Source organism: Micromys minutus (assembly GCF_963924665.1).
Source record: "Micromys minutus genome assembly, chromosome: 10".
NCBI lineage: Eukaryota > Metazoa > Chordata > Mammalia > Rodentia > Muridae > Micromys > Micromys minutus.
Window position 1 is genome coordinate 19501718 of NC_137979.1, and position 24820 is coordinate 19526537.

The following is a 24820-nucleotide window of genomic DNA, read 5'->3' on the forward strand; positions in this document are numbered from 1 at the left end:
TACATCAAGAGCTTGGAGAGACCCTTTCCTGACACAGTCTATGAGTTGCTGCCTTCTCTACCCCAACCCTGCCCCTAGCAGTAGCTGAAGCCGGCACTCCACATTGAACTGACGGGCAAATTCAGTGTTGATCTCCAAGGCACAGTGACAATCTTGCCCTCTTCCCACCATGTTCTCATACTTCTCCCCAAAGGAGCCCCATCTTATCTCACCGGGCAGGGCAGTTCTCTGCCTGATGTTCTTCTGCCCTTTAGTCAGAGACCCTGGGTGTGATTCGGCTGGCACGGGAGTCTGCTGGTTGCACATAGTGTTTTGGTTTTGCTTGGTTGGTCGTGGTGGTGGGTTTGGTGGTGGTGGTGGTGAGGTGTGTTTGGTTTTGTTTTTAACTCTGAACTAATTGTCATCACTCAAAACTCAAGAAGGTTGACACACAAACCCTGAGCTCAGAGTCTGGTGACATGAAAGAGGGATCTGAAACTGCCTGTGAGATATGTGTCCACAGCCCACAGACCCTGGCCAAGGCACAGGCTGTTTCCCTCCCATCCTAGCTGTGGGCTCTGTGTCACAGGGGTACTGGCTGTTTGCATGCTCCTCCTAGGTCATCCCTGAGAGCAATCCCCAGGCCCCTGCGGGTTCCTCACTGGCTCTTCTTTTCAGCCCTTTGGCAGATGCCTGGTCTGTGGGGAGAAGTTGGAGGGGGAAGGATGTCTTGGGGTGGGGATGCAGAGTCGAAGCCACAGCAGTAAAGCCATGCCCACAAAGCAGGACAGCTAGGAAGTACCACAAACTTGGCTGGGTGATACACTGCTTCTTCCAGGGACTTTCTAGTCCTCTTTCTCCTCCCTCTACCTCCTGATAGGTGCGATGTTTCCCTAAACTGTTTGCTGTCTTCTTTCATTCATATATACATACATGTACCTACCTTCCATACAACCTCTACATAGGTGTCCCAGATACCTACTTCCCTGCACACATGGGCAGAGAGATCTGTAACCTAGTCTCTCAGAAGCATAGCTGCTGGGTCAAAGCATCTCACAACTGCAATACATCCTACTAAACTCCCACAAAAGAGCTTCCCCTCATTGTAGCCCCTGGAATGAACGCAAAGGAGGGCCTGTTGCCTCATACTTGAAGTAGTCACTGGCTGTCTGAGCACAGGAATTGCTGAGTACAGTCCACCAAAATGGCTGTGGGGAGTCGTCCTCTGTGATCCTGCACTGACTGCATCCTTTTCCCCATTCTATACCCTGCAGATAAACTGTGTGACATTCCCTCACCCAGACACAATGCCGGAACAACAACTGCTCAAGCCGACTGAATGGAGCTATTGTGATTACTTCTGGGTAGGTGCTGCCTGGGGTGCTGCCTCTGGGGTCCCTTCACTGTGACCACAACTGGAACATACACCCAGAAGGGTGGGAAGGGCCTTTCTTGGTGAAGCCTCAAGGCACGGTGTTGAGTTTGGCGGCTCAGACAGGACTTTTCCTTTTCTGGTTCGGTCCAGTTGTCCCAGGGAATCTGAGTGGTTTCTATGCACAGTGACACGGAATCCAAAGAAACTGGACAGCCATTCCCTTCAGTGCCAGATGGAGGCAGGAGGCTAGAATCACTTATTGTTAGGAAGTCTGAGCTCTTAGTCTGAGCATTGCCGTGAGTGACCTTGAACCTCCATCCACCATGGCACAGAACTGGATTACCAGCCCTCTTTATAGATTTGCTAAATATTAGGCAAAGACACTTTTTCTTTCTCCCAAATCATGTACCCATTAGGAAGCACATGAAGCTCCCTGCTTGTCCCGATAAAATGGTGCCTGCCGCCACAGCTTGCAAAATAGACATCTGCAGAGGACGTGAAAGTTTGGGGGGGCATGAGAGGTGATCTGGGAGAGAGACGTGCATGTAGGCACAAGGAGACAGGAAGATTTCTTAGGCCTGAAGGAAGTTGTATCTTGTGCTTTCTGTAGTTGGGAGGTGTTGAGAGAAGGGTTCAGGGAAAACTAGGTATAACCACTGTGTGTATTGCAGATGGGAATGGAGGGCGAGAGATGAGTGAACTGCCCAGGAAGAATGGTAACAGCTGCAGAGGTAGAGGCAGCCATGTTTGCAGAAGTCATCCCTGGGGCTCTAGAGACCAGGACGTATCCTAGAGAGAAGACAGAAAAACTTGTATGGCTGGGCAGAGCATGTTATCCTGCCTGCTGCTCAGTGGCATCCTGGGGACCACATTTGACAACCTGAGTCCTTCTTTTGCTTGTTTGGTGTTGTGTTGAGACAGTGTGGCCAACTTGCACATCTGCTTCCAGATGCTGGGATGACAGCTGTTTGAGAGTTCTCGTCTTACTCTGAGCTCCAGCAACTGGTCCATTTCTTGCTAGTGGCTTCCCTCTCAGGATTATCAAAGCCCTTTCCTCTTAGTTGAAGCATCCTTTCCCTAGCAGAGTCATTGGAGCACACTGCTCTGGCTGGTCTGCCTTTGAGCCAATAAGTCAGTCGTTCAGCCTGTTTATCCCAGAGAGAGGCATGTTTGGGCTTGGTTCTTTGGGTGATTTTCTTGCTTTTCCATGAAGATGTAGCATTAGCAGAATAAAGTATAGGTATCTTCAGTGCCCATAAGGAAGCCACTGTAAGGTGTGTGTATGATAGTGGTCTTCATGTTGGGGGAGGTGTTAGCATGCCCAGAGGCTCATGTGTCAGCATTGCTGAGGAAAGAGTTTTACTGTGCTCAGAACAGGGAAGAGGATACAGGAAGCTCTTCACAGTAAGCAGGGTTTCTGCAAGCAGCCGCGGTTCTCCAGTCTGATCTGGAAGGGATCCTAGAGATACTGCTCACCCTCTGATGACCTGGGCTTTCATTTCTTCCTAGGCGGATAAGAAGGACCCACAAGGCAATGGCACGGTGGCTGGCTTTGAACTGCTGCTACAGAAGCAACTGAAAGGCAAGCAGATGCAGAAGGAGATGTCTGAGTTCATCCGGGAAAGGTAAGCCCAAGCCCCCTGGAGCTGGCCACAGAGCCCACCCTGAGCCCTAAACCCCATGGAAGTGGATGGTTTGCCATGCTCACCCCTGGGACAGATGTGGCCAGAAAATGTGTGGTGTAGAGATGGACAGTGTTTCTAAAGGTTTGAACGAATGTACAAGAACATTAGTAGCCAAGTATAGTGCTACATGCCTGTAATCCCAGCATTTGGAGACTGAAAGCAGGAGGTGAGGAGTTCAAGGTCATTATCAGCTGTATAACAGGTTTATGGTGTGTCTGAGCTGCATGAGACCTCAAATGTGTATGTGTGTATGTATGTATGTGTGTGTATATGTATATACACATGTATATATGTATTTATATGAAAATGTATAAAATGTATATATAACAAATATATACATGTAAATTTATATATGTATATATAAAACAAATATATACATATGAATTCATATGTATGTGTGTGTGCATGCGCATTGCATTAAATCCACAAAGCCTGGCCTCTCTTGATGCCTCCATAGCTCCTATACAACAGTTGAGTAGCCTCATGGACAGACATGTGTCCTATTTCCCTGGTCTCCACTGCTTCCCACTGCTCCTGACTTGATACCTCCTTTACCCTCATGCAAATCTCTGTCCCTTCTCATAATCAAGAAGACAAATGTGACCTTCCACAAAGTCTCACTGTGTATCCATAACCGACCTGGAACTCACCATGTAAACCAGGTAGGCCACAGACTCAGAGTTCAGCTTGTTCTGCCTCCTGAGTGCTGAGACTAAAAGTGTACAGCATTCCTGGCCTTCCACATCTTCTTTTAATTAAAACCGTTTCCCAAGCCAATGGAAACAGAACCATCCTCCCACCCCATCCCTGCCTCTAGGGATTCTAATAGCCCTGTGCCTGCAGAACTTGGTCGTAGATAAAGATCCAACCATTTCAGCTTATGGAAAATAGAAAGAGCTTCAAAGAAGTCCCCATTTCATCTTTCTCCTTTCTCTCGATAAGTTTATATCTCAGCATAACTGCACACCTGCACACACACACACACACACACACACACACACATCTACACCTAAACATCTGTGTACCTGCACAGCCATGCATCAAATCCCCACACAGCTGTGTATCTGAGCACCTGTACTTCCACACACTCTTACATCTGCACCCCCACATCTGCATCCCACATCTGTATACCTGCACACCTGCATGTCTACACACTCATGTAGCCCCATGTGACTGCATACCTGGATATCTGCATGTTCTCATCACACCTGAACATTCACACATCCCTGTGTACCTACACACCAAGCATCTGTATATCCCTATGCACAAACAGATGCCCATCCATGCACCTGCACACTCACAGACCTCTATGTGCACACACCTGCACATGTATGTTTCTGCATACCACACCTTTGTGAACCTATACTTGCACACCCATGTGCCTGTATGCTCACATGCCTGTGCCTCCCAACCTGCATACATGTGTACACATCTACACACTTGTATACATGCATATCCACGTCACATACCCAAACATCTGTATACCCACACATACTATACACACACACAAAACACATTTTTTCCCACAAACTTATGCACAACTTTCCAACAAGAATTTCCAAGACTTCCTGGAAATACTCGTTCCAAACAACAAAGATCTTTTAAAAGCATTTCTTCATTACAACACTAGTAATCGGGTAATAATGCCTTGGCATTTTTAAAGCCTGTTTTTCCTTAGGAGGCCTATTTTCCATTTGTATAATCAAATCTTTATTTTATGACCCATTAAACTAGTAGGAAGTTGGAAAGCTGCTTTGTTCAGATGTGAGAAAACAGAAGCATAAAACAGACAAAGAGAAAGCAATAGGAGTCGAAGCTTCAATATGCATATGGTTTACACTCATAACAGTGTCCTGTTGGCAAACGAGTCTCTGCCAGTACTGGCCACTGTCATCTCCGGGATCCAGTGGAGGGAATTCAGATCCCGGGATCCTTTCTCGGCCCATCTTTGGAGCTCTAGGGGAAGGCTGTCAGAGGCAGGAGAGCCTAGGAGAAGGCTGTCAGAGGCAGGAGAGCCAGGCTGCAGGGCTGGGCAGGATGTGGTGATGGGACAGGCTGGTTCACAGCAGAGGCTCAGGAGGCAGATGGTGTGCACCTCCCTCTCCTGGCATACGCATTTTGGCCTTGCGACATGATGAGATCTGCTTTCTGGAAATCTTGGCCACAGTGTGAAGGTGTGAGGTACCAGCCATCCACATAATCGGGGCTAGAGGTAAAGGATGAAGACGGGTCAGTGTGAAACTCGGGAGCTTGCTGACAGGCTCCGGCCAGAAGTAAATGATGAGCTGTCCTGCAGATCACTCAGCAGATCTGCATAGTCAGTCAGTCTCTGCAGGCCTCTGCATTATTTGGGTTTTGGCACCCATGTGGGAAGCACCTTCTCTGTGCACTAAATGAAGGTGGAGGGCTGTCTAGGGCTCTGCCTTCAGACCACCTCTGGTTGTCATAGCACAACTCTGCCTCCTGCCATGGCTTCAAGAGCCTCGTAGAAGGTGAACATGCTGTTGACAGTTACAAATGCCACTTAACACGATTACCTACATGTACAGAATGTGTCCCAGAGAGTTGCCTTGGAGGTATGTGGAGGATTTTCCCCTCCTGAAAAATCCAAGGGGACTGATGCTCCGGACACTACCTGGTTCCCATGGAAACACTTGCACCCTTAACAATGCTTGGCAACTGGAGGCACTTGTGGGTGGGAAAGTGGAGGAAGATATTCTCTTCCTGCTTCTGTGGGTGGGGCCATTTGGGAGCATGTGGACCTGGAACCAAGGGACGGAAGGGTTGGGGACATCCTGGGCATCCCTGGAAGTCAGTCACAAGCTCCTCTTGTTCCTGGGAGAGTCGCGCAGATGACATCTGCTATCCCCACAGCTGGGAGAAGTGGAAGCAGAGTCCAAACCATCCCTTTCTCCAGTCGCTCACTGTTGACGCCTCCTTTGTCAGTGGAGCACTGAGAGGCACTGGGTTTTCTTTTTGCAGGATAAAGATTGAAGAAGAATATGCAAAGAACCTTGCTAAGCTCTCTCAGAACTCCTTGGCTGCCCAGGAGGAAGGGTGAGTTGGGAGCAGAGTGGAGGGGGTGGAGGATGAGGGGACACAGAGGAAGGGAATCCTTACTAAGCGAAGTTATTCACTTGGGATGGAGAGATTGCTGTAGGCCTGGCTCACTGTGGTGTCTGTGCCTGTTAGTCATCAAGTCCAAGGTAGGACCTCGGTACTTGAGGTAGGCACTCCTGGCTCAGACAGCACACCTATCACTCAAGATGGGTTTTCATGGCTCGGGATTCAGACTCATGGTTCAAGACTGGTACACAGAACTAGGTTTTTTTGGCCTCTAATCTCAACACTGTGGTGACTGGGGAATAGGGGATTGTGACTTTCAGGACAGCCTGAGCTCCAGTCCAGGCCTCATCTCCTTCTACGACTGTGACAGTCCAAATGGGGTTTAGGGACACTTTCAACCCTCCCAGCCACACAAGGATCTTCAATGGGAGAATTCCTTCAGGGATAGATTCTCTGCTGTCTGAGGCTGTAGCTGTGAGGGAGCTGTGATAGCAAATCAGCTTAAATCTGCCTCATGGCCAGAGTCATTCTGGGACAGAGATTTTTGCCAACCGAATATGGCTTTGATTAGGGCTTCGAATACACTGCCTGCATCCAAGCCCCCTCCTCCCCATCAGCCACGGGGTGACCCAACAGGGCCTGTGTCTGATGGCAGGGCCTTCAGGCCTGAACATGGTTAGGTGGCTCCTGGCCTCTCCTACTGCTTTCTGAGCCCGAGACAAGTCAGGAAGTACATGGAAGTAGCCCTGCCACCAGGAAATGTAGCTTCCTGTGGGTCGCTGGCATCACTGAAAGGCTCTGGAGTCTTCCGGCTCCCACCCCCTTGGCTTGGGCTCCTGCCAGGGACATTTTGTCCCGCCAGCACACAGCATATGCTCCTAAGATAAGCAGCCTGCTCCTCATGCCAGACCCGAACGCATGGACACACTCAACCACACAAGCTCAGGTACATCACATGCACACACACACATCATCACTCCATGCACACACACATATCATCATCACTCCATGGACACACGTACACACACACACACACACACATCATCATCATCATCATCACTCCATGCACACACACACATCATCACTCCATGCACACACGTACACACACACACACATCATCATCACTCCATGCACACACACGCACATCATCATCACTCCATGCACACACACACACACACACACACACACACACACACACAACTCCATGCACACACACACCATCAATCCTTCACCAGCGGGCACAAAGCAGAACATCAAGAGATCCTGCACCTACAACATGGCTCTGGACGTTTGGCCCAGTGCACCGTGAAGGCTTCGTGAGGATGCAGGAGCTCCGAAACCAAAAGACTGTCAGGGTACACTTGAGCTCTCTGGCAATTTAGATGCCCTGTCCAGATTAAATGTCACAAGATGTGCATGCCAGCGGATCATCAACCTTCAAGGTTTCCGTTCTGCCTTCTGCCCTCTCATGTGCAGGACGACAATGGAATGTTGGCAATTCTCGGCTAGTGGCTTTGACCGGAGCCTGTTTTAATCTGTCGTGCCATAGACTATACAATGAGATAGGAGTGCACCTGACAGGTCTTTTTTATTTATTTACATTTTAAATGGTATCCCCTTTTCTGGTCTCCCCTTCAGAAACCCCCTATCCCATCCCTCCTTCCCCTACTTCTATGAGGGTGTCCCCCACTGACCCCCCCCATCCACCCCTTTCCAATACCCCTTTCTCATTAAATGCCATCTCTAAATGAAAATTCCTAATGGATTTCCCCCAAACAGTTAAAGTTTGCTTTTAATTAACACGTACCCATTTGGACATGCTGACTGGGCCAGGTAATGTAGCTCCATGTATTTGAAGTGCCTTAGAATGCTGAGGAAAGAGGGACATAGGCATAGAGCCTTTTCAGACTTCTGTCTAGGACCTCCTATATGCCACTCAGCTTCCATGGCAGCGCCATCTTGCTCCTGTAAGTGTGGTGGCTTTATTGGTTGTCATTCTGAAGCTAGGATCTGCTTTGAGATCCTGTGGGCATAGCATGAGGCGATGGTGTCTCCACACAGTCTCCTAATAGCTGCCTACGGACTAGAGACAGAGCTCAGTGGTCAAACCTGATTTGTGGGAGGCCCCAGGCCGTGTTCTCCAGTGAAATACATAGGCACCACCAGCCTGCCCTATCTGTGTGCTTCTGTGTCCAAGCCCTTATGTGCTGCTATAAGTGGATAATTTATGAAGAAAAGAAATCGCTGATGGTTCTGAAGGCTAGGAGGCCCAAGATCAAAGGCCAGAATCTAGACAATGCCTACACACTGCCCTAGCATGTGACAGAAGCCACCACATGTCAACAGCAAAGAGACTTGGCCACTGTAGAGTCCTCAAGCATTGTAATGGCCTCAAGAGTCCCACCTTGCTGTGTCAGGGATGAAGTCTGCTGCTGCACACTCTTTGAGGGGACACCTTCAGATCACATGGCTCATGAAACTACCATAGCAGCTTCCACTGTGGAGCGAGACAGGGGAACCTAGCTCATGCTAGGTCTGCAGAACAATGCGTTCTCCTCACGGCTTCCCAGATCCCAGGCCTTTCAGGCAAAGACAGGTCCACAGCACTGTCACCCCAGATCCACCTAGTCTTTCTTTAATAGGACCCCAGCAACACTCCTTCTTCTTCCAGACTCTATGCATCCCACTTGCTACTTTCTCATGAGCAACCACGGAGGCCAGGTTAGCATTGCCACCAGTCAGACAGAGAAGTAGATCACTGGGACAGATCTGCTAACTGCTGGCTTGGAACATGAAAGTGGCAACTCAGCCACTCTGCCCCAGCGGGCTGTCTTCTAAGCAGCCTTTGCTGCTGACGTTTAATAAATTCCCAGGACCTAGCAACTTTCCCACGAAATGAAGTCAACTGTCTGGGTGAGAGGTCAGGAGAAGGAGCCAGGGGTCTGGTTTAGAATGGTCATGGGGCTTAAGGGTGCAGATAATAAATCCTGTAGTTTGGGGGCTTTGGAAGTTTCCAGGACTCTGGGGGATGCCTTCTGTTTGGAGCATCTCTTAGGAGCAGAAAGATGGCACCGTTTGGAGTGCATGCTGTGAGCCACAGTGGGGTACACGATCCAGAATCTACCAGAGAGAAGCCGTGCCTCTGCAGATGGCTAGAAGAGCCTTCTCAGTGTGGAGCTGCACCTGGGATGTCCCCGGACCCAAGTGGACCATCTGTGCCCCTCCTGGAGGCCAAATGGCTGAGACCCGAGAGCTAGCCACTAGAGAGGAGCCTTCGAAAAGGAATCTTTTCTTCCTTTGGTTACTAGCATATGTCTGTCACCTCAGCAGCTAACCAGGGTGTGCAGTGGAAAGATTCTGGGGACAGTGAGGAGCTGAGAACCACCATCCCATCTTAAGGAGGGCTGTAACTTCGGGCCAGAGCTCTCTTCCCTGCCCCCACCCTCACTCCCCAAGTCTAATGGCTCCTTCCTGTTTCAGGTCCCTGGGAGAGGCATGGGCCCAAGTAAAGAAGAGCCTGGCAGATGAGGCTGAAGTTCATCTCAAGTTCTCTGCCAAGGTAACCCCCCCATCCCTACAGCGGTAGGCCAGGGCACAGCGATAAGTGGTTACTAGCTCTCTCTAGTTTATATTGCTCGATATTTTCCGTGGTACCAAGTCCCTGAATGCAGAATTGAGAAGGGATAGCCACATATCACTCACCATGAGACAGTGTCTCCATTGTCCAGTGTCAGAAATGACTAGACATGTGACCCAGAGGTCGGATGAAAACACAGTGTAGGTATTGAGAAATGATTGCCTTTTTTAAAATATACGTCTAGGTCTTGATGATTTATACTTAATCTTATGTGAGTTTGTTCAATGTCTTTCTAATCATGGCTGTTTTAACAAGCAGCTTACTCACGGTGAGCTCTTAGGAGCCATGGGAGGCAGCCCGGGATCTGTGTGGTAAGAGTGGCCGCCCCCTGGTTCACTGAGGTGATTCCCAGCCTTTCTTTGTCAGTTTTGTGGATCAGCAGGGCAGTCAGCTCTGTGTCTGGAAGCACTGGAATGTGGCCAGGGGAGGATGTTTTAAAGCTTATTCGCTGCTACAGAATTTCTGAATGCTCCCACCTTCATCTAAAGACACTAGGGCCAGACCATTTTGAGTCCATGCCTAATTCTGTCCTTTTTGCTACAGTGGACACTGAACACCTTATAGGATGCTTAATAGCATCCTTCAGAAGAAACAAGTAAATCCAGCAGCAGTTCTCAACCCCTGGGTCCCACCCCCTTTGGGGACTGAACAACCTTTTCACAATGTTACCGAAGACCATCAGGAAACAGATGTTCACCTCCTGACTCATAACAGTAGCAATATTACAATTATGAAGTAGCAACAAAAATAGTGTTACGGTTGGGGGGATGTCTCCGAGACAAGAGGATCTATATTGAAGGGACCACAGCATTAGGAAGGTTGACAATCACTAACACAGAGCCCACTGTGACCATCTCCTCCCAGCCCCTAGTCTTTGGGCTCTGCTTTGCCTCAGAATTTCCAAATGCACCTTTTCTCTTCTTAGCTTATATTGCCATATTTCCTTTTAGACTTTTACCTCCTTCTAAGTGAAAACCAAATTAAATGTCTCAATGAGATAATTCACACCAATGCGTGTGTGACTGGTAGGTTTGCCCATCAACATGCCCTCTCTTAAAGGAAGAGAGACTTTGGGAATGTTGCCCAGCATCTTGACCTGACCCTCTCTTTCCTCTGACTCCTGCCACCAGCCCGTCCACCACAGCAGCCCAGAGTACTACGTGTTCTTGTGTCTACCCCCATGTTTACCAACTTGGTCATTTGATGCTAGTATCCCTCCAAGACGCTGTTCCTTCCTGAAGCTTCCATGACAGCTAGCCCTCTCTTCCTGATGCTTTACCCACGTGTCATTTTAATTCCGCCGCATTGGGGTCCCTCGCATGCACACTCTTGAAGGACAGGAATATGTCACTCTCTCCCTAGCCCTCGCTCTGTGGCGGTGTGATGTACACAGCAGAGTGAGTGACTCCAAGGCTGAGGCCGTGGGTGAGCTTTGCAGGGAACTGGGCTGCTCCTGGCTTTGGAAGGGCATGAGTGCCTGGGACAGAGCTGGCATGTCCCCCATACCCCTGGGGAGTGACATTTCCCACTCACAAGAGTATGCTCAACCTCATACAACCAAGCCCTTCCCCAGCACGTTGGCACGGGAGCCCCTGTGAGGAGGGAGCTCCCTGAACTGCCTCTTTCAGTGCTGCAGATGAAACAGCGGGTTATTTTTAAGCTAAGGTTCATGAGTAGCTTCCTTCCAAAGCCTCCCTCCTCCTGTCTCAGCTCCCAGCAGGGATGTTTTTCCTGCCTGCGGTAGAGGCAGGGCCACCAACTAGAGGCAAGAGGCTAATGGGTTCGTCCCCAGCACTAAGGAAAGACCCTAGCCTAGGAAGCTTCTGCCCTCGCAGGGAATGCCAATGGTGAGTGCAGGCTCATTTCCCAAATACTGGGGCTGTTTTAAGCAAGGTTCACAGGCTCACAGAGCCTAGCACCAAGGATGACTCATGGAGAAGGGGCGCACAAATATGGCAGATTTTATACCACCAGCACTTCAGCTTCTGGCCTGGGCATGTTAGTGACTGCAGACTACCCCCAGTAGCCTCCTAATGGTGGCATGGTGATTTCTTAAGAAGAACGGGACCCTGCGGATTGATTCGTCAACCTTGAAGAATATGATTCCCGAGGCACAAAACCTATTTTATGTCAGCTCCAAAAAAGGTTTATTGAAATTCTTCTCCAACTGAATGTTCAGTAGTGTCAGGGGCGAAAGCCTTTAAAGAAACAGGATTGCATACGGGCAGGTTCTCCAGCCTTCCCAGTCTCCCGGCTGAACAGCTGCTAATAGCAACGGCAATCTCAAGAGAGGTGCTCCATCTTTTGGAAGGCAGTTAGAACCCAACCCAGGGAAAGAGAGGAGCACAGACCCATCTCTGCTGACCAAAGGAAGCCTGAGCAGGCAGCAGAGGCAAGTGTGCACGGCAGATCTATGTGCACAGGCAGATCTGTGTGCAAGAGGACGAGTGTGCATCCAGCACTGTCTCAGTCAGGGTCTCTATTCCTGCACAAACATCATGACTAAGAAGCAAGTTGGGGAGGAAAGGGTTTATTCAGCTTACACTTCCACATTGCTGTTCATCACCAGAGGAAGTCAGGACTGGAACTCAAGCAGGTCAGGAAGCAGGAGCTGATGCAGAGACCATGGAGGGATGTTACTTACTGGCTTGCTTCCCCTGGCTTGCTCAGCCTGCTTTCTTATAGAACCCAGGTCTACCAGCCCAGGGATGGCTCCACCCACAATGGGCTGGGCCAGGGATGGCACCACCCACAATGGGCTGGGCCAGGGATGGCACCGCCCACAATGGGCTGGGCCCTCCCCGCTTGATCACTAGTTGAGAAAATGCCTTACATCTGGATCTCATGGAGGCATTTCCTCGACTGAGGCTCCTTTCTCTGTGATAACTCCAGCCTGTGTCAAGTTGACACAAAACCAGCCAGTACAAGCACTATCACTAACAGGCAGTGAGCGTGGCTGGGTGACTTGGCAGCCCCACAGTCGCATTTCTTCCTGTGTGAAATGAAGTGCTCCAACCAGGCTTTAGCCTTGTCCAGCCATGACCGAAAGAGGCATTTGTACACGGTCGCCAAACACGTGTACATGCTCACGCCACATCACTGAGAGATGCGCATGCATGACACCAAAACAGATGCTTCATGCCTAAAACGCACCCTCATAGTTTCCTCCCCAAGTTGGGTCTATTATCTCAAAAGACCTGGTCCTGACCCACTAAGTTGCTCTTACCACTTGGAAGTGCCCAGACCAGACAGTCATGGAAATCACTTCCAACTTGGAATTTTTCTTCTTCTCTTCGGAGGATGTAAAGAGAAACTCCTGTAGCCCAGGCTTTCTGGTACAAGCCAGACAGACCACTCATCCCCAGAAACATTTGCAGGAACGATCACTGATATCTTAAATAAATCCAAAGTTTCAGAGCTAAGAATACATCTAAAAATAAATAAACAAATAAACCCCACCAAAGCAATGTTTTTAAGGAAGAATAATTGGTTTTAAGAAGTTCTTAATATATGGGCTGGAGAAATAGGTCAGGGGATAAAGCCCTCAGTGTCTAGCTCACCAGAAGGCGGGAGGGGTCACTCCTATGCTAGCTTGGGCCTTGGCACTGACTCCGCCCTCTCCTCCCTCCTTCATAGCTCCACAGTGAGGTGGAAAAGCCCCTGATGAACTTCCGAGAGAACTTCAAGAAGGACATGAAAAAGTGTGACCACCACATCGCCGACCTCCGTAAGCAGCTGGCCAGCCGATATGCGTCAGTGGAGAAGGTGAGGGGCCAGCCAGCTGGTGGACAGTTGGGGACTTCTAGGACAGGATAGATATCATTCTCTTTGTATGCTGGCGTGGTGGAGAGAGACCACAGAACCCCCATCTATCCCTGTGGCAGGCAGGAGTTGGTGTCCCAGGACACGTGGTTGACTCTCCCAAGGACAGGTGGGACCAAGGACAGGTGGGAACAGGAGACTCCGCAGGGATCTGTAATGAGCAAACAGGCTAAGCCCCACCCCGTTTCTGTGAACACCAAGTCAGATGTACCACAGCTGCTCACGTGGCTACTGTGCCGGGACCTCACTTTCAGGTGCTCCCTGAACTAATCTCCCTTCCCAGATGCCCAAAGAATTACCTTCTTGTGGGTGCCCAAACCAGAGGCAGGGCAGCAGGGAGTCAGCCCTGGAGGAGGGACAGAGTGGCCTCACTCGGTGCCCTATAGAACAGGAGAGGCAAACCAAAACAGGTACCCAAAACATGGCTACATCTCCACCAAAGGTGAAGAGTGAATGTTGTTGTTGCTGTTGGTGTTGTTGTTGTTGTTGTTGTTGTTGTTGGTGGTGGTGGTGGTGGTGGTGGTGGTGGTGACAGTGATGTGGGCCCAGTAAGGGCTCAGGCTATGAGATAAGTAAGTTGGTACTCCCAGTCCGTTGTCCCCTGCTAGGAGGAAACTCATTTGACCTTATGGTCCCTTCCAATCCCAAAAGACAGTGTTGAGTTTTTTTTTTGGGGGGGGGTTAGCTTTTTAGATCTATTTATTATATTTATTTTACATGTATGAGTGTTTTGCTTAAATCTATGTCTGCACCATCTGCTTTCCTGGTGCCCTTTGAGATTAGAAGAGGTCACTGAAGCCTCTCAAACTGGATTCGGAGCCACCACGTTGGTGCTGGGAATCGAACCCTGTGTCAACTGTAAGAGGCAGTGTCTGTAACCACTGAGCCACCTCTCCAGCCTCAGAGACAGTAGTGTTAGGGTCCCAGAGTAGGCACATGCTCTGGAGGCAACATGGCCGCAGGGACTGACAGGTCACATGCAGATGTGGCTGGAAGAAGGCAGACAAGGGAAATTCAGGTAGGTGCCAGCCCTCTAGCGGCTCCACGTGGGGTGCCATTATCCATATTGGCTTCCCAGCATCCACACAAGCAGGGAAGATGAGATCAGGTACGTAGGAGGCTGGACCCTGAAGCCTGGCCACAGCTTTATGAACGGCTTCTCTGGGCTGGGCTCTTCCCTACTCCAGGCCCGCAAAGCCCTCACAGAGCGGCAGAAAGACCTGGAGATGAAGACCCAGCAGCTGGAGATCAAGTTAAGCAACAAGACTGAGGAGGACATCAAGAAGGCGCGGAGGAAGTCCACTCAGGCCGGTGAGCCCATTGTCCTGACTACACCAGCGCAGGGGGACGGGAAACTTTCTGGTGACATGGTCTGGTGACACCCATCTTCCCACTTAAAGTGTTTGTTCCTCGTGTCTTCTTCCTGCTTTATGTCCTGGGACCCCAAGGGAAGAGACAGGAGCCTAAGAGCAGGCAAGCTACTTCAAGATCTTGCTGTCATGGCCTTCGGTTTTCCTAAGCCCTGGTTCTGGATCTAGAGATTGACAGATTGCTCCAGGCACCAGGAGCTCAGGGTCCTACCCATACTGTTTGAAGAGCACAACCCCAAGCCCAACCATCCAAGATGCTCCACCTCCCCCAGGGAGTTAATTATACTGTGGAATTGAGCTCCTGCCCAGGAGTACAGAGGCCAGAGTTGGTTTTTAAAGCATCCTTATTTTAGAATTTACCCACATTGCTTCAGTGATCAGGCTTCTGCTGCCACCTAGTGGTCACATGTAACTGATACACAAGGGGAAAGAGAAGGGCCCTTAGAGACAGAAAATGTAAACTCAAAAGATACCAGGTCTCCATCACACAAAAGCAGCACATCAGCCTCTGGTTTCTAAGACTTGTGTTGTGCAGTGAGGGCTGGAAGATCTTTAGATATCCTTCCTTTTAATTTCTGATGAACCTGCTGCAATCTGTATCATCCTAGAACAAAGTCGCCACCTTAGAACCTGTAAAATGGAATAGAAATAAGTTGACAAACATTAGATACATAATAACACATCCTGGGCCCAGAAACATTTTCATAAATTCCTGACATGTTCATTGTAAATTGGAAGGGGACCCTAATAGGGAAGACGTGTATTCAAATTACTTTACTAAATTACAAAACAGTTATACAGTCTGTGGAACTGGTTTCATCTGTGCCCAAGAGCACGCGATGCTACTCACTAGAAATAATACCCAAGCAATTTTCTGAATTCATAGAAGCTAGATCATATTATTCCTTACCTTCAAGCTTCTTTTTCGATTAATATGTCTTAGAAAATAGCCCCCCATCTCATTCCCTCCAAACCGCTTTAGACATCCATTCATGCAGATCAGACACTTTTATTTTTATTGCTATATTTTATGGTGGTGCTGGTGAGAGAACACAGGACCTTACAGCTATGGGACGAGCTCATTCCTGCTGCGCTGTAGCCGCAGCCCCAATGATCGTATGCAGTCTTCTTTCATCCTTCCTTGGATAGACTTTTAGGACCTCGTGACTGTTTGCCTGGGACCAGAGATACTGAGTTTGTTATTGGAATTGTAACCCTCTGCATGCGTAAGAACAGATCCTCATGTGGAGAGAAGGAAGATGCTGGATCAGAAGGTTTAATTCACTTTGACAGATATTTCCAAATTGCTTTCCACAGAAGCCTCCTTGGCGTACACCTATGAATACCTCTTCCTTGAATGCAATTTATCAGCATTGCCTATTATCAAACATGAAATCACTGCTGTGCTGGTAAAAAAAAAAAAAAATAACAGTAGTTTTTGCTATTACTTTGTACTTCTCTATTAGAGGACTGAGAATTCTGAAAATATGCTCACGGATTTTTTTTTACCTTACCTCCCCCATGAGCTGAGGAACTCTTCCTGATTTTCTTGTTGAATGCTGTGTCTCCTTCTTAGTGACTTATTCACAGCTCAGGTAGGCATTAGGGAGACTGACCTCTGGTCATCCGAATTGCAAGTATTTTCTATGGTTATTATTTGTTTTTTACTTTTGTTCTGTGACGAAAAAGAAGTGTGTGTGTGTGTGTGTGTGTGTGTGTGTGTGTGTGTTTAGCTCACCTGGTTTTTGTTGAGGTTTCTCAGAGAGAGTACAGTAGCCTTGTTCTCTCTGCTATATCAGGGTTTGGGGAGGACGGACTTGGAGAAACCTCCATCTGAAATGAAGTGCTGATGGCTCTTCCCCCTGTTCCTTTTCTACTCCTCCATCATCTCTTACATTGCTACTGGGAGGAAGAGTATCTGGATCCTCCAGGGCTCTGACTTCAAGTCACCAGCCCCACCATGGGGGGGAGTCTCTCGCTGTCTTCCAAGCACTTCGCACACATGACTTCACGATGACTCTTAAAGCTACAGCTCTCAAAGCTGTCAGAAGGAGAAACTGAGGCAAGGACAGATTAGTTACCATGCCTAAAGTCATGCAGCTTGTAGGGTGGATATAGGCTGGCAGCCCTGGCATTCTGGCTCCAGAATCCACTCTCTTCACTGACACTTTGTGAAACGGTCCAGTCTCCACTTCTCAGGCTGTCCTGGAAAAGAAACACCCTTCCCCCACACCACTTTCAGGTGCAGCAGACACTCCCGAAATGAGTTCTCAAACTTAGGATGGGCATATAGGGTACCAAGCAACTCAGTGTATGTTCACAGGGCAGAATTCTGGCTTCATCCTGGAGCAGATGAGGTCACAGTGGAGATACGGGGATGGAGATGCACCTAAGCTCTTTTCTCTGGCCAATGCTCCTAGACCTGGGGGTGGGGTGGGGTAGGGAGGAGTGGTAGTCATTGGCCTTGGACAGGAATGAAATGAAGAAAACATGAGACACAGCTGTTCTCCAGGATTCAGGAGTCATGGTAGAGCTGTGAGGGTGGGGCATGAGGATTCTGAGGTGGTCTTGAGTAACACAGACAAGTCTCCCTGTTGTCCCCCAACTTGACACCATAAGGCACATGAGTAAGACTTATGTCTAAGGAATGACTCTGTTCAAATGGCTAAATTCAATTCTGAGAATCCCCAGAATATCCTGTGGATGTCTTAGGCTGAGTCACTTGACTCTGGGGGTTGACACACAAGCTTCTCCTAACATGAACAGAGACCATGATGTCCCATTTTCACCAGGGCCACACTCACACAGGGCAGCAGGGTTACATGTCTGCTCCTCTGACATTCCTCACCACAGGTCTGGGGACAGTTGGCTGGCTTCTGGTTCAGCAGTTCCAGGGCACAGCCTGAAATCCTGCAGTTGCCACCGGTCCCCAGGGTCACTCGATGCCATCGATGTGACAACTGTGTTTTATGTGGCCAGGCTCTAGGTGCCAGCATCCTTACTAATAATATCTCTGGTCTCCCTATAGTTTTTTTTTTTTTTTTTTTTTTTTTGTTCTAATTTCAAAAATGTTTGAGATGTTCATGTCACTACAGAAAGGGTATACTGGCCGTGGAGCTGTAGTGGCAGTGTGTTCAGATTGCTGTTGTAAGACAGAATGCTGCATGAACACTTCCCTCTGCTTCATCCTGACTCAGTTTCCCATCCTGATTCAGTTTCTGCCTCTGTACCAGCACTGTACAGTCACTGAGCAGTCACCACCAGGCTGTTGTGTTGGGATGCAGGATGCTGTTTAATTTCTATCCCTGTCACACTTGGGTATGCAAATGTGTGTGTGTGTGTGTGTGTGTGTGTGTGTGTGTGTGTGACAGAAGATACTGAATAGCCTACCTGGGTCTTGCATATACCACTTAGCTACATCCCTAAGTTACCCAGGCTGGCCTTGAACTTGCAGTCCTAATACCTCAGACTCCCACTATGGAACCCAGAGTCATGTGTAGTCTCTTGATAAGAAACCCCCTGGCTGCATTCCTGGGGGCTTCCGATGGCGTTCAGGCACACTGAGGCTTGTCTCCTGGGGCTTGCCTCTTTCATCTACTCCCTTCTCTCCTTCCCCCTTCACACCCTGACTTTGCAACGACCACCGTGAGAGGAACAACCACACCCCCGAGTGCAGTCAGTAAAGGGCGGCCATTGTGGAGTCAGGGTGGCCTGTAACAGGGCATGACGGTGGCTGTTGGCTTTCCCCAGGAGATGACCTCATGCGCTGTGTGGACCTCTACAACCAGGCCCAGTCTAAGTGGTTCGAAGAGATGGTGACGACCACACTGGTATGTGATCAGAGACGTGTGTGCATGTGGTAAAGAGGCTAACATGCAGCAGCCTTGGGCAGGGGACAGTGGTCATGGAAAGATGGGGTGGGGTAAAGGTCATTAGATGCTTTCCAGCAATGAGGTTCAGTCCTCGATCTATATCAGCCGTAAATTCAGGTCCCTGCTCTAGCTTGCCTTGCCCTATGAACTCAACAAGGGAACAGGTCTTACTCTGTTCCCCTTTGTCTGAGCACCGAGAGGTCGGGGTCCACCAGGGATCTCCTCATCTCAGAACCATGGCCCTACTGGGATAAACAGAAAAGTGGAAAGCTGCAAACTATGCCCAACACACACACACACACACACACACACACACACACACACACACACACAACCTCAGGTCATTGATAAAGGGGTCCTTATGAGACACTTCTAGGGAGCTGCAGAGAGGCTGTAATGGAGACCATGGTGGCAGACCCTGCATGTTCTCCTGCATGTTCCTTATTAAGGATCTGTCATCTCTCCTTGTTGGCCAGAATGTGCCAGAATGGGACAGTAGGTACGTGGACAAGGTGGGGGGAGGGGACAACATCACGCTTAATGTTTATCTTATCGTCCCAATGTCCAAGGCCACCCTGCCGTCCCCCAACCAGCTACTTTCTCCAGGTGCTAGCCCACCTAGGAAGATTAGCAGCCTCCTTCAGGGCCAGTGCCCTGGTTTTCCTCTTGTCCGTTAATCTTCTAATTAAGCCCCCTTCTTTACCTCCCTTTCAGGTTAATCACCTGACGGTGACCTAGTTACCCACAGAATAACAGCTTAATCCCCTAAAGTCACGCATGGAACCAGCTATAAACCAATGACAAGCCCTCTCCACTACTCCCCTTGACAGTGGCTACCACATTCCCGGTCTGCTGTGCTCCCTGCCCTGTCTTCATTGCTCCTCCGCACTGGGCATGTGTAAAGGCCAGAGTGCTTGAGAGGCGGACAGCTCCAGCACACATCCCATTACTCCACCACAGATCCAGTTTAAATGCTGCTCTTCCTACAGCTCCATGACACTTTAGGCCCATGGGGACAATTGTAGAACCTCTCTCTGAGTCCTAGAGGGGATACATCAAATACTCTGCTTGTGAAGAGTTCCATCCACACTGAGCTGGCAGGACCACACCCATAACCTTCATTTTCATCCTCATCAGAGCCCAGGGAGTCAGATGAACTAGAGACCCACAGCCAGGGCCTTGCGTATAGGATATACACAGCAGCCTGACACCTGCTTGGGGAGGTCCCCAAGTTAGGATTCTGCTCAGGGGTCTCTGGTCTTTTCTTCCGCGGCAGGAGCTAGAGAGGCTGGAGGTGGAGAGGGTGGAGATGATCCGACAACATCTGTGCCAGTACACACAGCTGCGGCATGAGACGGACATGTTCAACCAAAGCGTGAGTTCCTACCTTCGCACGGAGACCAACAGAACAGACTTGGCATGATTATCCCAGAGGTCCATATGATCTCCTGGAGGCTACAACCAAGGACGAGGGTGGGGGAGAAGGTGCATTGGCTTGGTTCATTTTTAGACTGGATCTGGCTAGGCCCTGAGCGTGTGATCTTCCTGCCTCAGTTTCCCCAGTACTGGGATCACAGTTCTATGTTGTCATCCTGCCCTGCAATGGTTAAGATGACTAAAAACGTGCATTTGTCTCCCCTGTGAATCTGCTTTAGAAAACAAACCAAATACACAACTTCTAAAGTGATGATGGGTGCCCAGTGGAAGATGGGCGGAGGAAGGGGTCATCTTTAGGACAGCCTGCCCTTTTCTGCAGACTAGCTCTGCCTCTCCTGCACATACACACTCTCATAACACCTCCACGGAGCCCTGGGACCTTCTAGAAAGGATGACCTGAGGTGGCTCTCCAACTGCAGCAGCATGGGACACAGGAGATATCCCAGTTCAGCTGCCACCTCTGACAGTGACCCTTCCTCTGTGTCCCCTTGCAGACAGTCGAGCCTGTGGACCAACTGCTGCGAAAAGTGGACCCAGCCAAAGACAGAGAGCTATGGGTCAGAGAGCACAAAACAGGAAACATTCGCCCAGTGGACATGGAGATCTAGAAGTGACTGTATGGTCCTGGGGGTCCTGCTGAGGAGAGGGGCTGGGGATCCTATGGAGAAGGGCTATATCTGCCCTCTTACCTGCTAACCTATCCACTGAGGAGGAAAAGAGCCAGTGATTCCTGAAGGAGGGCCCAGCCAGGGGCTCCCCAATATTCCCAGGCCATAATGATGGACCCACAGCCCCGACTTCACCTGGAAGACTGAAGCCACCCCTCCAACTCCCATGGTGTACTTGTCACTCTGAGAACCAACTGAGGCTAGAACCCTGGGGTCCCTGCTGAGTTCCACAGGGGTGACCATCACACACCTGTGTCCCAGGTATCCAAGGCCAGTCCTCTAGCTGACTTGTCATCTCTAGGACTATGAAAGAGGAAAGGGGAAGCATCTCTGTCTCCAAACAATGTCAGGATCAGAATCAAGGACAGGAGGGAAAGTGAAGTTCACATCCCATACCCACAAACTTTTTCAGCCTGCCTTCTTCCCGGCCCTTTGCATTCTGGGAGTACACATCTATTTTCTTTCATCCCCCACAAGAGAGGTGGGGCTTCTTCCCAACCCAAATCTGGAGAGGTCAGAAAGGAACTACCTCAGTTGGCACAACCCGATCATGGCTCCCATCAGTCCCAGATTCCAGATCTGACATTCCAGATCTGAATCTCAAATTCAGACCAGGCATTGGCTATAACGTCTACCAATCTATTCTTCCTCCAACCTCTTTCTCAGGGGGGAAACTCCCCACTTCACCCTGACAGCCATTTCCAGACTTAGTAGAGGATGTTTTCCAAAGTCCTCAGACATCTGTGTGCGTGTTCAAAGGCTTTAGAGGTGGAGCCTCACAGTCTTGTTTGCCACATGCTCCCCCACACCCCTCAACACTATGACAACCTTGAGCAGTACACTCTCCCATGAAGACTGTAGGCTGTGTGAGACAGCGGTGGTAAGTCAGGTTTGGTTATTCTCCAGAATGGCTCCAGCTGCAGATGTGTACAACGGGTTAGGAAATGCAGTGCCCTTGACTGCCATTGGTCAGTAGTGCAGATCCTCATGGCTGTAGGTGGTTGCCACCCAGGAAGTGAAGGAACTCTGGGGAGTCACACAGTGAGCAGGGGCGGGGTGAATTCTAACTGGAAACTTGTAACGGGGGGGGGGGCATTTTTCCTCATCATTCCCACAGATGACTTTGTATTTGATCTGTTTATCTTCTCAAATGGCAGAACCTCTGAGTACCACTCACATCTTTCCATCTTGCTTGCTCATCGCAGATGGCTTACTAATCTTGGACCCTCTGGCAGCCCATCCACAGAGCCATTTCTCATAGTTGTTAGCAAGATGCTTAATACACTAAAGCAAATTAAGCACTGTCACTTTTCTTACTGAGACATCTCAACCATAAAGGCCACCATGAGATCATTTCACCAACCAGTGCTCAGCATGGACTGTGACACCAGCCTCTGATATTAGGACATTATTTCTTGATTTCCTTATTTTAAAAAAAATGGGTGCTAGTGGTAATTCGCTTTGTGGCTTAGCAACCTAATTTGTAAGTAATGGTCAAATTCCAAGTCTTGTCATACACAGGGCTTTTGGGTATCACAGTGTGGCTCATGACTTTGTTCCCTCTCCTCCCCCCATTAAAAGGTTCAGAGTCCCCTGATATGTCACTTCCTCCAGCATAACAGAAGTTGACTGATGTGAGGCCATCCTTTTTTCTTTGTCATCTCACTTCCTTTTTAATCTACCCATGCATACCTTTCCCTTCTTTTGTCCCCTTCCTTCCATTGTTCATTCATGAAGAGTTTTGTTGGAGACAAGCAATCTCTCATCTGAAGACAGACTACAGCTCTGTCATAGAATAAGCCCGAAGGCATGTTCTGTGCGGATTCACAATCTCTTCCTGAGATAGACTTGGCTCTCCCTCTCGGATACTGTGCCCATTTGAGTTCTCAGTGGTACCGGCTATATGTGGGTTCATGTGCACCTAGTTTATGTGCATTTAAGTTCTCAGTGGTCCTGGCTGTCTGCTGGTTAACAGGCTTGCACACTCATAAATGTTCTCAGTAAATGCTTGGAACTGGGTGCTTCATGCTGGAACTAGCCTTGTGTCTAGGAGGGTGCTTTCCAGCTTGATCCACCCCTAGGTAGACAGGCTTGTTTTGACCCTTCTGGACAGAAGGAACAATACATTTTCCACCCCACCTACTGGGATTCTTGATGGATTAACTACACTAAGAGATCTCAGCACAGCAGTGAGATTCGCATCCCCTTAGTACCAAACTCTCAGTTCATACCCAGCTTCAGTTTCAGAAATGGCTTCAATTGGTTTCCAGTATGCTTCCTTATACTACAAATAGGGATGGTAAGAACATGGAGAAGGTGGGTGGCAGAATATGATATTCAGAACTATTATCATGGTAGAGTCAAGTGTCCAACTACCCTCACAGCACCCAGTGGATGAAATCAAGATGATGACGTGCGAGAACCTGAAAGTGCATACTGAGTTGAATGTTCAAGCTGATGTTGTGGTCCTTGGTCTCTGTGCAGTGCTGGGAACCCAACCAAGAGTCCACTGTCTGGGCCAGAGCTTTACCACTTAGCTACACCCAGCCCTGTTATCTTGCTTTTATGAACACGTCAGTGCATGGCTTCTGAGAGGATCTGGCAGGGTTTATTAAGAGTGGGAGGGCATCCATTGTCCAGGCTGAAAGCAGCAACAGCCCTTTCTACCTGCCTCTACAAAGGAGTGCCAATGCACTTAAGCTTTGTCTGCAAAACCCTGATTAAAAAAAAAAAAAAAACTCTAAAATGAATGATGTTCAAAAATTGGTTAGTTACCATGGCAACCTCCAGGAAGAGATACTTGTTTCCCTTCATTATTTTCTGGTACTTTTGAACAGTCCCACAGTGCACGGGCCATTTGAAGGGTGTGGATGGCAGCCCTGGGCTGTCTCTGCTATAGGGACCACCTTCCTACCTCCACACAAGACCCTGCTGACTCAGGGGGATCTCTGCAATGGTTGATTAATCGCTGAAGCAAAGTATCCAGTTTTGTGACAGGGGTTTGTATGTATTCCCTCTGTGAAGTCCAGACAATTATCGGGTTAGTAGATGGGTGCATGAGAATCTTGGCTAAGCCAACGCCCCTTCGTGGAACTACAAGCCATAAAACTCAAAAGGTGTCAAAAGACCTTGGCTTGTTTGGGGGTTTGTTCCCATCTGTGAGTAGACTTGACAAGAAGAATTTAAACAGGAGACTGAAGACCTGCTGTTCTTAGGAAGCTAAGAAGAGTGTTTTACAGATATAAGGCAAGGAAGCAGGTCAGCTGCCTGATGGTTTAGCCTGGAGACTCCTTCGTTGCTAAAGCTGTTCCCATGCCACAAAGCATCTCTCCACCTCCCTTTTCAAGGTGATTGAGGTGTGACTAAAATACAGTACAACTCACCCTTTCAAGGACGGCAGTTCTATGAACCTTACCATGACTGATCTTCTCAACCACAACCAAGATAGGCATATGACCATGTCAGCTCCCCCTTTCCCACCCCCGACCTAGCAACCAGTTCAATGTTCTGTCTATAATTTTGCCCTTTCCTACAACACCATATAACTGGAGTCACACCGATACAACCTTCTGGATCAGCCATGTTGTCATGCGTGTCAGTAGAGGGTCCCCTTTCCCTGCTGAGTAGTGTTCTATCAAATGAATCGGCCCCAGGGTCTCCTCAGTTTTAAAATGAGGTTCTTATACCCTGGAAGTCATAGCCCCAGATCTCCAGTTTGTTTGTATAACTGCTTTCAACCCCCTGCTTCCTATGTTCCTGGGACTCCTTCCCCAGATACCAGCTGTGCCCTCAAGTTGAGTTCTAGTTTTGGGTCAATAAAGAAAGCAGAAAGGGGCAGCAACAGGATGTCACTCTCCACTGTTGCAGCAATATATCTCTCAGTACAAGAAGATCCTATCCCTCAGGGGG

General features: G+C 49.0%; 1 protein-coding gene across 2 annotated transcripts in view; it reads left to right on the forward strand.

The window, feature by feature from the left end:
* The window catches only part of GAS7 (growth arrest specific 7), a 95772-nt gene extending 73822 nt beyond the window's left edge, over positions 1-21950 (forward strand). For both annotated transcript variants that reach the window (XM_080922297.1, XM_080922298.1), the window contains 9 exons: positions 1254-1343; positions 2864-2979; positions 6022-6096; positions 9586-9664; positions 13379-13507; positions 14752-14875; positions 18685-18764; positions 20083-20181; positions 20738-21950. In XM_080922297.1, the coding sequence (XP_080778423.1) occupies positions 1254-1343; positions 2864-2979; positions 6022-6096; positions 9586-9664; positions 13379-13507; positions 14752-14875; positions 18685-18764; positions 20083-20181; positions 20738-20851 (906 nt within the window). In that variant the 3' untranslated portion in view covers positions 20852-21950. The remainder of the gene's footprint in view (positions 1-1253; positions 1344-2863; positions 2980-6021; positions 6097-9585; positions 9665-13378; positions 13508-14751; positions 14876-18684; positions 18765-20082; positions 20182-20737) is intronic.
* Positions 21951-24820: the final 2870 nt, after the last annotated feature.